At 46.1% G+C, this 11,109-nt stretch overlaps 3 protein-coding genes across 4 annotated transcripts; all 3 read left to right on the top strand.

The window, feature by feature from the left end:
• Window positions 1-2,014: 2,014 nt before the first annotated feature.
• On the top strand, window positions 2,015-5,064 carry LOC100839215 (transcription factor HY5). Its single transcript, XM_003571449.4, has 4 exons — window positions 2,015-2,398; window positions 2,591-2,768; window positions 4,171-4,327; window positions 4,637-5,064. The coding sequence occupies exons 1-4, from the start codon at window positions 2,314-2,316 to the stop codon at window positions 4,685-4,687; spliced, it is 471 nt and encodes a 156-aa protein (XP_003571497.1). The 5' UTR covers window positions 2,015-2,313; the 3' UTR covers window positions 4,688-5,064.
• A 443-nt stretch (window positions 5,065-5,507) lies between these two features.
• Window positions 5,508-7,344, top strand: LOC100831742 (protein FAR1-RELATED SEQUENCE 5-like). 2 transcript variants are annotated; one of them, XM_024460847.1, is made up of 3 exons: window positions 5,508-6,071; window positions 6,189-7,087; window positions 7,203-7,344. In XM_024460847.1, exons 1-3 carry the CDS (start codon window positions 5,874-5,876, stop codon window positions 7,228-7,230), a joined length of 1,125 nt encoding a protein of 374 aa, XP_024316615.1. In that variant the 5' UTR covers window positions 5,508-5,873; the 3' UTR covers window positions 7,231-7,344. The 2 variants fall into 2 exon arrangements, with proteins under 2 accessions (XP_024316615.1, XP_010234002.1); XM_010235700.3 differs by having other exon boundaries at window positions 5,510-6,071; window positions 7,185-7,327.
• Window positions 7,345-8,150: 806 nt separating this feature from the next.
• Window positions 8,151-10,948, top strand: LOC100831440 (GDSL esterase/lipase At5g45910). The gene is given in 5 exon segments (XM_024460846.1): window positions 8,151-8,318; window positions 9,455-10,194; window positions 10,197-10,246; window positions 10,249-10,537; window positions 10,540-10,948. Coding segments are annotated over 5 exon segments (1,239 nt in total). The 5' UTR covers window positions 8,151-8,298; the 3' UTR covers window positions 10,680-10,948.
• The last annotated feature ends 161 nt before the right edge of the window (window positions 10,949-11,109 follow it).

Here is an 11,109-nt window from a genome sequence, read left to right as displayed (position 1 = left end):
TCGAATCTCGAGAACCTCGGCAACGGCGGCAGAATCCATCCTGCTCCGTTCTTTATGGCGCGCCCATTGTCCTGGTGTCAGCCCTGCCACTCCTCCCCCTCTCTCTTGTTGGCTGGGTTGGGGACGGGATGGGATGCAAAGGACGAGAGGAGAAGAGGAGAAGAATGAGGTGGGCGCGCGGCTGAGAAGACAGAAAGAGGTAGGGGGTTATTTGCAAAAAACCGTCCGTGTTGGCACCTGACTAGTGGGCCCGAAGAGCCACGTAGGCAGGCAGCACGCGCCAGAGCCAGTATAGGACCTGGGATGAACCACTTAAGAAATTTTTAGGACTAAAATGTGCAGTTTCAAAGAAGTATGACTAACTTGGGACATTTGCGAAAGGATTAGGACCTCTGATGCATTTTACTCTGTTAGAATTCATAGCTCAGGCTTGCGTCCTGACAGACATATTTGCATTCAGAAAATCATTAAGGACCAAGGATTTGCATGCTTATTTTCATACTGTACATGATCAGACACATAACCGGACACTGGTCATCATACATGATCAACTTCATAATTAACATGAGGGCGACCACGGAAAAGAATCTCATAGTAATTAACATGAGTGCCAGCATGCAAAAGAATTCCAATGCTGCATAACCTAAGCATAGTACTATCCTTCGCATCTAGCTGCCCCTTGTGAATCGTTGTCTTCAGTTTTCTTAATACCTAACCTTTGCACCTTCCACATTTTTAAATTTCTCTGATGGACCGTGTTTATCATCGATAAGCGTTCTGATGACAGCTCCTACCCTTCTATCACACCTATCGCACAAACATGCAATATTTTTAAAAGTATCAGAATAGATGCAAGCTTTATATCTCTATTCACAAATGAGCATCCCCTTCTTTCAATATTAAGTGCAGCGACACTTTATTTTAGATAAAGCCATCATGACAAATTTTGTTACGTCGGCAACGCTGATATGGGATGGAGTGAATCTTATATACTCAATTAGATCACAGAGAAAGAATAGACAGAACATAACATCATGAAGTCAAATAAACTTTTTCTCAAACCACCTCATATGGGCATCCCAGAAATCTTCGCCCTATGTTGCTTCCCTCGCTGCAAACATGCCGAACAGGTTTCAGAAAATTCAAAATCATGCATGCAAGACACAACTAAGAGCCATCTTGTACTCAATGTCATGGCTTGCACTCAAGGTCAAAGTCCAATTGTGTCGGCCGGGAACATAAGAGGGGACGTTCAAACCCTCTCTTCGATCCATAATAAGTGTCTCCCATCATAATCGGTCTGTGAACATGACAAAAAGAAGGAGAAGGAGCCTCGGTCCAGACAAGGTTTTGGACCAGAGTGAATCTAAAAACCGAGCTTATGTTTTCGGATTTAACCATTCACACATTTTTTCAGTGAAAGATCAATACTCCACAATTTATAAGAAGTTTACCTGCCAGCAGCAGTGCAATTTATTCTTACCCTGCGAGCTTTCTTCCGTTTCTTTTTTGGGAGATACGCACCGAATTTGAAAAAAATATCTGGCTCCGTTGTCGTGTCTTGCCCGATCCGCGACGGCGATAGACACGAAGGGAGGGAACACAGCATCGGCCATGCAAGTAAACCGATATTCCTCTCTCCCTTTTTCCGTGGCACACGAGGCGCCACCGAGCCCCGGAGCATCGCGCACGTGCGCGCCGGCCTCTGGCGAAAGCGCCCAGGCACCCTCGAGAATTCGAGACCCGCCACCGACGACTGGGGCCCCCAAAGGATGGCCCGCGCGTCAGTGTGGCTTGCAGGGCGGGATGGCCAGGGCCGTCTCCACGTAGCGGGGGTCCGCACCTTTGGATGGCGTCTCTGGCCGCGTGGTCTCCGTGGCGGCCACGCGGTGGCGTTCCCCGCCGTGCGATCCGGACGGGTTCGGTGGCTGGGATCCGCCCGCTAAAACCCCAGCCCCGTGGAACTTTCGGAGCAATAAATGGCATCGCTGGAAGCTGCGTCTTTCACATAATCCTATCCTGCGTCACGTAATTGAGTTTCTGACCCCTGTTTCTGTCTTGTTACGCTGTGCGAGGACTGGAATGTAAACATGGGAAGGCTACTGTGGGACGCTCGGTTATTACGAGGGCCGATCTGTGAAGTTACTGTCCTTTGTGGCGTCTTAAGACAAAAAAGTTCTCATGGTCCATACAAGCAAAGCTGCTGGGAGGAGGAGCAAGGAACTGAAGAAGAGAAACAGGAGTCAGGGAGAGGGAGGAGAGCAGACACCTCACGAGTTTCTTCCTTGCTTTGTGAGAAGAGAGTGAGTGAGAATGCAGGAGCAGGGAGAGAGCTCGCGGCCTTCCAGCAGCGAGAGGTCGTCCAGCTCCGGCGGCCACCACATGGAGCCCAAGGAAGGCAAGTTTGGTTCAATCAAATCTCTTTCCTCGATGATGTTTTTTTAATTAGCTTGGTTCTTGAAGCTTTTTTAGGGTGTTCTTCAGAGTTCGGCTGTCTTGGTTACTGATTCGCATTTTGAGGAAATTAACAGGAGTCTTGATTCTAGATATTACAAGCTAAACGAGCTGAGCTTTTGATGAATGATTTCAGGGATGGAGAGCGACGACGAGATAGGGATGGTGCCGGAGCTGGGCCTGGAGCCAGGCGGCCCATCCACGTCCGGCAGGGCCGGCGGGCCGGAGCGCGCCGGCCAGTCGTCCACGGCGCAAGGCAGCGCCCGCCGCCGCGGAAGAACGCCGGCGGACAAGGAGCACAAGCGCCTCAAAAGGTACAATTTGTACCTACCGTACAAAATTCAGGTTTGAGTTTAATTCGGAAAGAGAAAAATATCTGTGATGTTTGGACTGTGTGTGCGTGCTTGCCCATGCTGAGAGCTGAGTGGGTGCATGCATGTTTTTGGATTCAATGCATTGCATGGTGGTCCTACTGAATTCCTGATGGTCCATATTGCAACTACACCATGCATGCATAGGCCCCCTTAATTTGTTGGAGATCAATTTGTTGAGATTGCTTATGAATCTAAGTTTTTTACATGCAAAAATAAAGTTGGTTATGAGTGACATCAGCATCGTTGGAAATGGTTAAGCATAGTATTTGAACTAACCTTTTCGTTATGTTTGCTATGCCTGCAAAAAATTACTACTCATAAAGTTGGTGTCCTGCTTTGCTTAATTTTCGTCATCTAGAGTGGATTCTACTTTTTACCCTCCGTTTGTAAATTTGTAACAATGTTTACCGCTGACTTGTTAAAATTTTGTACCATATTTTACCGTTGACTTGTTAAAATGTACTGCATCCTTTTCATAAAGAATGACGTTCACACATTTAGAGGTTTAGCTTTGACCAACAATTAGACCAACGATACGTGGATTACATGCTACAAAAATTAGAACAATGGATTCGTATTCGGAAAAAAATCCCAGCGGTTAAAATTTATAACGCATGATCTACATATTATTGCTTAGGGAAAAAACATACAGGCCACCGAGAACTTACAACCATAGGATGACCGGCTCGATGCTTCCTCCTGCTTTCAGAAGTGCGGTATTTTTTTTCGCGCGGGTTTGTAGTTAAGTTGGGGCAGGTGGGGAAGCGAATTTGGTCAAAGCTACATGTTTACGCCTCTCAGTTGGCATCCCAGTCACCAGTCACGTCACTCATGATTAGTGGGACCAACTAGTTAGAACCGGATAAAATTAATAAATGGTGTAAACCTTGTCATGATGTAACAAGTTAGGGGCGGACACAATTTTAAACATTGTCATAAATTTACAAACATCTGGCAAGAATACTATCAAATAATTTTCTTTGTGTTTAACTACAATCCTTTTTTAAGTGTTAGAATAACATGACTTGCAGAATAATCAGAAACTTATTACTCCCTCGATTCAAAATAAGTGTCTCGGTTTTTGTGACACTTATTTAGGGTCGGAGGGAGTACCATGGTTTGTTACTCCGGGAAAAAATAAAGGTCGTATGCATCCTTTTTATGCAAAGTCCGGAAGGCAATAATACTTTTCCTTTTACCTAAAATGTTCTCATTTTCTACCATTCATGAAGCTCTTAGATCTTCACCCTGTATCTCCCCTTTGTCGAGCACCGTGTGTAACTTATGTACTGTGGTTAATCAAGTCTGAGGTCTCGTATATGTGCGTGTATGACCTGTGAAGGTTGCTGAGGAACCGGGTATCGGCACAGCAGGCAAGGGAGAGGAAGAAAGCATATTTGGGTGATCTGGAGGTGAAGGTGAAGGATCTGGAGAAGAAGAACTCAGAGCTGGAAGAGAGGCACTCCACCCTGCAGAATGAAAACCAAATGCTCCGACAGGTACTCTTCTTAATCTTTTTCCTGTTTTTTCGCAAAAAATAATCTTTTTCCTGTTTATCAGTAAGGCGGGTTGACTGTTTCATGGCTCTTTTACAAGTAACAGAAATTCATGTTTCCGATTTTTGTTGCAACATAAATGTCGAACCGCTGCTGTAATGATGCAGAACCCATGATCAGGTTTCTGTTTTTTTTCTTTTCAAAACGGATAACCCCGGCCTCTGCATCAAGATCTTGGGAAATTGGTACCTTGTATCACAAAAAAAGGAAACTCAAAAGCATGTCCTGAATGAGTTGTTCTTTCTTGTGCAGATACTGAAGAACACCACTGTGAGCAGAAGAGGGCCAAGTGAGGGTCAATAGCACACAAGGTATCACTGTTGGTTCGCAGAAATTCACAGGAGAACAGTAGAATTCCCGCGAATCAAAGAGGCCTAGACTCAGTATGCTCTGTTGATCGATCCCAGGACACACCATGTCTGGATCTTAATCTTTCTGAAAGCTTTCTGGCTGCAGAAGAACCCCAAATAATGGGGTGGAAAGCTTGTGCAGGTCTTCACAAATATCCCTCCATACTCTGATGTTTAGGACCACACTGTGTCCTTCATTAATGGTTTCAGAAAATATTCGTGGGGTGATTTAACATGTGGTTTATATCATTTTTCATGTGCGTACGAGTACAGTTTAAACATTTTACAGTTTTTGCTAATGGAAGTGGAGATGGCACCTTTTGCAACTCACACGTTGACACAATGCTTTGTATCATAAACTTTAGAAACTATAAAGTAACTTCTATAATTAAGAATTACAATGAAATCTCTTAAACACATCTTCTTCGTGATTTCATACTTTGCAACATGAAATTCTCTCGAGGTTTCAACATAGAGACTGCAATTAGACTGTAGCAGTAACATCGTTATTGTATCCCTACACGAACTTGACTACCTTCAAAGGTTTGAGTCGCTCATCAAAAAGATGAGAAGTCATGAACGTTGAACGTACTTGGGCCGAAGATGACCCCCTAAACGTGCAGGTCGTCGAACCGCAAGATCTTCATCAAAATGTCAGATAAGTATTTTAAAATTACAAAAGATAAAACCAACAAAAGCACCATGACACATTAACAAAAACTCAACAGATATGCGAGCACACAAATCCAAGTTCCACGAGATCGGATACACTAGGGATTAAAAATCTCTGGCTCCGCAGCAACGCCCCTCGACGGCATCGCAATCTACGCCATTACATCACTGAGATAATCTTAGAGGAACCGAGGTTCCCCCGCCTCGCGGAGCCGAGACGGCGGCCGGAGCCCGGAGGTGTGGGGAACGCCAAATCTTCGACCGTCACGGCGAGGGCAGCTTCTCGCATTAGCTGACCAGCCCATGAGCCCACTTGGCCCACTCCTCCGCACAAACCCTCGTCGGAGAAAGGAAGCAAACACGCCCTGAAGTCCACCGCAGCCGTGCCCCAATACCTCGCCGCCCGGCCAGTGTGCCATCGGTCCACCGTCCGCCGCCACTGTGGCTTCCAGCCCTCTCCAGTGGCGATGTCCGGTCCCGTCCCCAACCCCTGGGTTCACGGACCTACGCCAGTTGCGGCGTTGGACCCCGCCCACGATCCCTCCGCTCGCCAACAGTCGGTTGCTCCTGCTCCCGTGCCCGACGCCGTTCGCGATCCACCGTCGTCCGCCGTCGTTGAGCCCTCCGCCAGTAAACCGCCTGCTGCCACAACTACTCAACATGGGGTCACCTTGCTGATTTGCTTAGTTTCGAAAAAAATATATTTTCTTTTCTTTTCAATTTAAGTTTTCTTGTTCTAAAATTGAACATCTTTGCTTGTCTCGTATATCAATTTACTGTAGGTAAATGATCAAGCTGTTCATGCTAATCACGTACCAAAAGAGGGGATGGTCTTTGAGACAGAGAAAGAGGCGTTCGAGTTCTATAGTTCCTATGCTAGAAATGTTGGGTTTAGTATCCGGAAGAACCACACAAAATCGAGAGCCGATGGAACTCTTTGTTGCAGATATTACGTTTGCAGCAACGAAGGGCAGCCAGTGCCGAGTGTTGTGCAGCCTGGGCGTAAAAACCGTCCTTCAACGAGGTCCGGTTGCAAGGCTCGTCTTCAGTTCTCTATCAGTCGAGAAGGTATATGGACAGTGCAAAAGGCTGTGCTTGATCACAACCACTTTCTTGTAGGTCCGGATATGTCTCATACGTTAAGGACACGGCGCCGTTTATCAGAGTCTGATCGACAGATAATGAATCAATTGCGTAAAGAAGGGATTACAGCAGCTGATATACAGAGAGTGTTTCAGCGGGGAGCTGAAAATGTACCTCTTCTGAAGAAGGGTTCTGAGAACCATTACCTCCAACCTAACTATGCACACACATTGCTTGAGTATTTGAAGAACAAGCAATCAGGAAACCCTTCATTCTTTTATGCAGCTCAGCTGAATGCTGATGGTCGAGTAGCAAACTTCTTCTGGGCAGATGGCCAGGCTATTGTGGATTATTCTTGTTTTGGTGATGCTGTGTCTTTTGACACAACGTTTGAAAGAAGCAGGTTTGAAATGCCATTTGCTCCATTTGTGGGAACCAACCATCATAAGCAAACCATTCTTTTTGGAGCTGCCTTGCTATATGATGAATCTTCAGAGTCTTTCCTTTGGCTATTTCAGACTTTTCTTAATGCAATGTCAGGGAAGCAACCGGCAACAATTTTCACAGATTCATCAGATGAAATATTAAAGGCTACTAGGTTGGTGTTTCCAAACTCAGTTCACCGTCTCTGTTTGCGTCACATCTGTCATAATGCAGTTAAGCACTTAAGTAATGTAGTTTGTAATAATTCACAGTTTCTATCTGATTTTAAGAGATGCCTGTATGAAGAAAGGTCTATAGCATGCTTTGATTTGAAGTGGAAGGAAATGATAGGTGCATACAACCTTGAAGATAACACATGGATGGAGATTTTGTATGGAACACGTGAAAAATGGGCTGCTCTTTATTGTCCTGATTCATTTTACGCTGACATGATGTCAACTGAAAGTAATGAACGCTCAACCAAAGCATTGAAGAAATTTCGAAGGAAACTCTGTCTTCCGGAATTCATAGAAGAGTATGAGAACTGCATAACTAGTCTTCGCCAAAATGAACTTGAAGAGGACTTTAACTCACGCCAGACCAATCCAGTTCCTTTTTGTGATGATTTACCAATGTTGAAAACAGCAGCTGAATCCTACACGAGAAATTTGTATTCTGATTTTGAAGGCGAATTCAGAAAGTTGTTCACTCTGTCTTGTTCATTGATGTCGCAAGATGGGGCAATTAGCACTTACAAGTTGATGCCTATGAATTCTGAAGAAGAATTCTATGCTATTTTTAATTCTGAGGATACGACTGTATCATGTTCTTGCAAAATGTATGAGCGCACAGGTATGCTATCATGTTGCACATGCTCTTGCATAAATTTGAATTTTCTATTTTGTTGTTATCATTTGAGGTTGTTACGTCCTTGTAGGTATGCTATGCAGGCATGTGCTACGCATATTTAACAACAGCAATATTTTTGAGTTGCCACCTCACTATATATTCAAAAGATGGACAAAATATGCGAAAGCTGAATTATTCTGCTGCAGAAACAATGGTCAAAATGGCACAGAAAGTGTAATGGCAAGGTGTGCACGTATTTCTCAAAAGATACATTCAGTTGCACTGGGATGTTCCATGTCAGAGAACAAACTTCACTTTTTGGAGAGTGGTGTAGATAGGTTGGTTTGGGAAGTAGAAAATTTATCAGAGGCAGACAAACTGAAATTGAAATGATATTTGTCGATCTCTTGAGCCTTGACTTTTCCAGTGGTGCAAGGACAACAGAAAGATATTAAATCATCCAGTGACCCATGCAGCTAAGGTATCTGACTTCCAGAGATATGAAAAGTGTTCTTGAGGGGAGAAACGGGTCAGGAAATGCAGTACCGGAAAGTAAGGTACTTACAATTTTTTTCTTTCTGTTAATGTACATTGAGTAATGTTTCAGTTTGAAAATTGTAGAGCACTACTCTGCAAGAATTTTTGCAACCAAAACCTTGTTGATGTCTCAGAGAATTATAATGATAAAAATCGATAGAGTGGACGCACTAACTAGTTTGAACTATTTAGTCCTCTTTCTTATTTACCTTTTCCTCCTTGGTTCAGGAACCATTCAGTTGAAACAAATCATCCAGTTACGACCCCTTTCTTTTGCCATCAGTTGCATCTTCTGGAGTTCCTAGCATTCCTATTTGGGCTCACATTTGCAGCATAACTCATAAATCTATTACTTGATGACGACAATTGACGGACGTCTTATCAACATGTGTGCAAGCAATGCAGCGTATGTAGATTGTTTTGGCAGTGAAAAGAGCGTTCTGACACTCATAATGAATGGAAGTAATGTGTAGGAAGTTCATCACTTCATCCATGTTTTAGTTATCAAGGGAACGCATATGTCATCTTTGCCTTCTCAGATTGTACTGGGTAGCTCGATCTGTAACGATTGAATGTGCTTTGATCTACCGCTACAGTAATTTGGGTAGTGAAAGTAGTTTAGTTTTACCTCTTCCGTCCACAAGACTTATCGACTGCAACAAATTCGTTTTGCTTTCCCAAATTGTGTCCATTAGAGTAAGTAAAAAAAGAAGCAGCAGTTATAGCAAATTCAGTAAATAGACAATTTTAGCAGCAAGTAATTTACAGATTGTATCTCAGTTCAAGATCGTATAGCTGCTATTGTCTTAAACGTTTCAGTCTTCTTAGAGGTTTCCTTTCCCAATATCGGTTGCCTTCTTCTCGATGTTTATAATCGTCAAAATGTGGGCATAATCCCGCTAATTATTATGAGTTTCTCACACAAAGCGAACACAACTACTGTTACAAACATTCTGAATCAGAAGGGCCGTTTCCTGATTTTAGTTCTCCATATCAAAGACCAGCAAGGTCGTGCAGTTTTTCCTTTGAATAATACAAACTTTATGTCCCATAAATTGGAGTATATGCTAATTAATTTGAGTAATGGTTATTCAAACTCTTGCCTTCTGACCAATAACCGTAGAATGGTCCGTTCCATTTTGATTCGGAATTCCAGACCCACGTACGTCGATTCGGGTTCTCTAATCCTGCTGCCGGCCGGTTGGAGAGCGACCGAGGTGCAGTGCAGACCGACCATGGCTCGTGTCCTCGTCCGCATCCTAGCGGCGGCGCTGCTCCTCTTCGGCCCTTGCCAGGCAACGGTGGACGGCATCACGGCGATCTACAACTTCGGGGATTCCCTATCGGACACCAGGAACTTCGTCCGAGAAGGCGCCATGGGCATGATGCGGAAGCTCCCCTCCGGCATCACCATCAACCGCGCCACGGGGCGGTGCTCCGACGGGTACCTCATGATCGATGACTTGGCCAAGGACCTCGGGCTGCCGCTGCTCAGCCCGTACCTCGACAAGGGCGCCGACTTCACCCACGGCGCCAACTTTGCCGTCACCGGCGCCACCGCGCTCGACACACCGACGCTGGCGAGGCATGGGGTCGATGTCCTCCACACCAACAGCTCCCTCGCCGTCCAGCTCCAATGGTTCAAAGACCTCATGAACGCCACCACCAAGTCCCCTCAAGAGGTCCGCGCCAAGCTGGGGGGATCGCTGGTGTTGCTGGGGGAGATCGGCGGGAACGACTACAACTACACCTTCTTGGTGAACAAGAAAGACGTGGTGCGGATGACGATCGGCGCCGTGGAGGCCATGGGGCTGGTTCCAGAGGTCGTGCGGTCGATCCTGAATGCGTCGAACGCAATGCTCGAGATGGGCGCCACGCGGATGGTGATCCCGGGGAACTTCCGATCGGGTGCGCGCCGGGGTACCCGAGCGCGGTGGGGAGCAGCAGCAGGACCCGCTGGCGGAGTACGACGGGGAAGGGTGCCTCGTGGCGCTCAACCTCTTCGCGCAGGTGCACAACGTGCTGCTGCAGCGGGGGATCCAGGAGCTGCGGGAGGCGTACCCGGCGGCCACGATCGCCTACGCCGACTACTTCGCGGTGTACCTGCAGATGCTCGGGGACGAGCGCAAGCTGGGCTTCGACGGCGACGGCGAAGGCGGCGCGGCCTTGGCCAAGGCGTGCTGTGGCGTGGGCGGCGGGAAGTACAATGTTGACCTGGACAGGATGTGCGGCGCGCCGGGACGACGGTCTGCGCCAGGCCGGGTGGGTTTATCAGCTGGGACGGGATCCACCTCACGCAGCACGCCTACAGGGTTTTGACCGACCTGCTATATCACCAGGGCTTCGCGTCTCCTGCACCAGTCAACTTCTCAGCTGTCTAGACATACAGATACAGTGCACTGATTATCTGTACCCTGTGCTAGATACAGAAATAGCATAGGTTTGATTAATCGATTCAGGCCATCAAAAATTGGATAGATGTCAAAATAAGTTGGAACCTAAATTTAGTAAACGATGACATTTTGTAGAGCTCAAATCTGTCATGTGACATGTGACGGCTGGCGTGGTCATTAGAGCATGTCCAATGTCCAATGCGGTGCTTTCTGTGGACGTTAGGGACAAAAAGTAAAATACAGAGGTCCTAATATTATTGAGCAGGTGTCAATTTAGTCCTAAAATTGTGAAAATGCACATCCGGGTCCTAATTTTATGTTAAGTTGGTCGCGAGAGGTCCTAAGCTTGTTCTGGCGGGTTTCACGCGGCGCGCTGAACAGCTACACGTCAACACTGGAGAAAATCGAAAAAGAGAGG

Source organism: Brachypodium distachyon, chromosome 3, assembly GCF_000005505.3.
Source record: "Brachypodium distachyon strain Bd21 chromosome 3, Brachypodium_distachyon_v3.0, whole genome shotgun sequence".
Lineage (NCBI taxonomy): Eukaryota > Viridiplantae > Streptophyta > Magnoliopsida > Poales > Poaceae > Brachypodium > Brachypodium distachyon.
The sequence above is the reverse complement of the archived record's forward strand: the minus strand, read 5'-3'. Positions and strand labels throughout refer to the sequence as shown.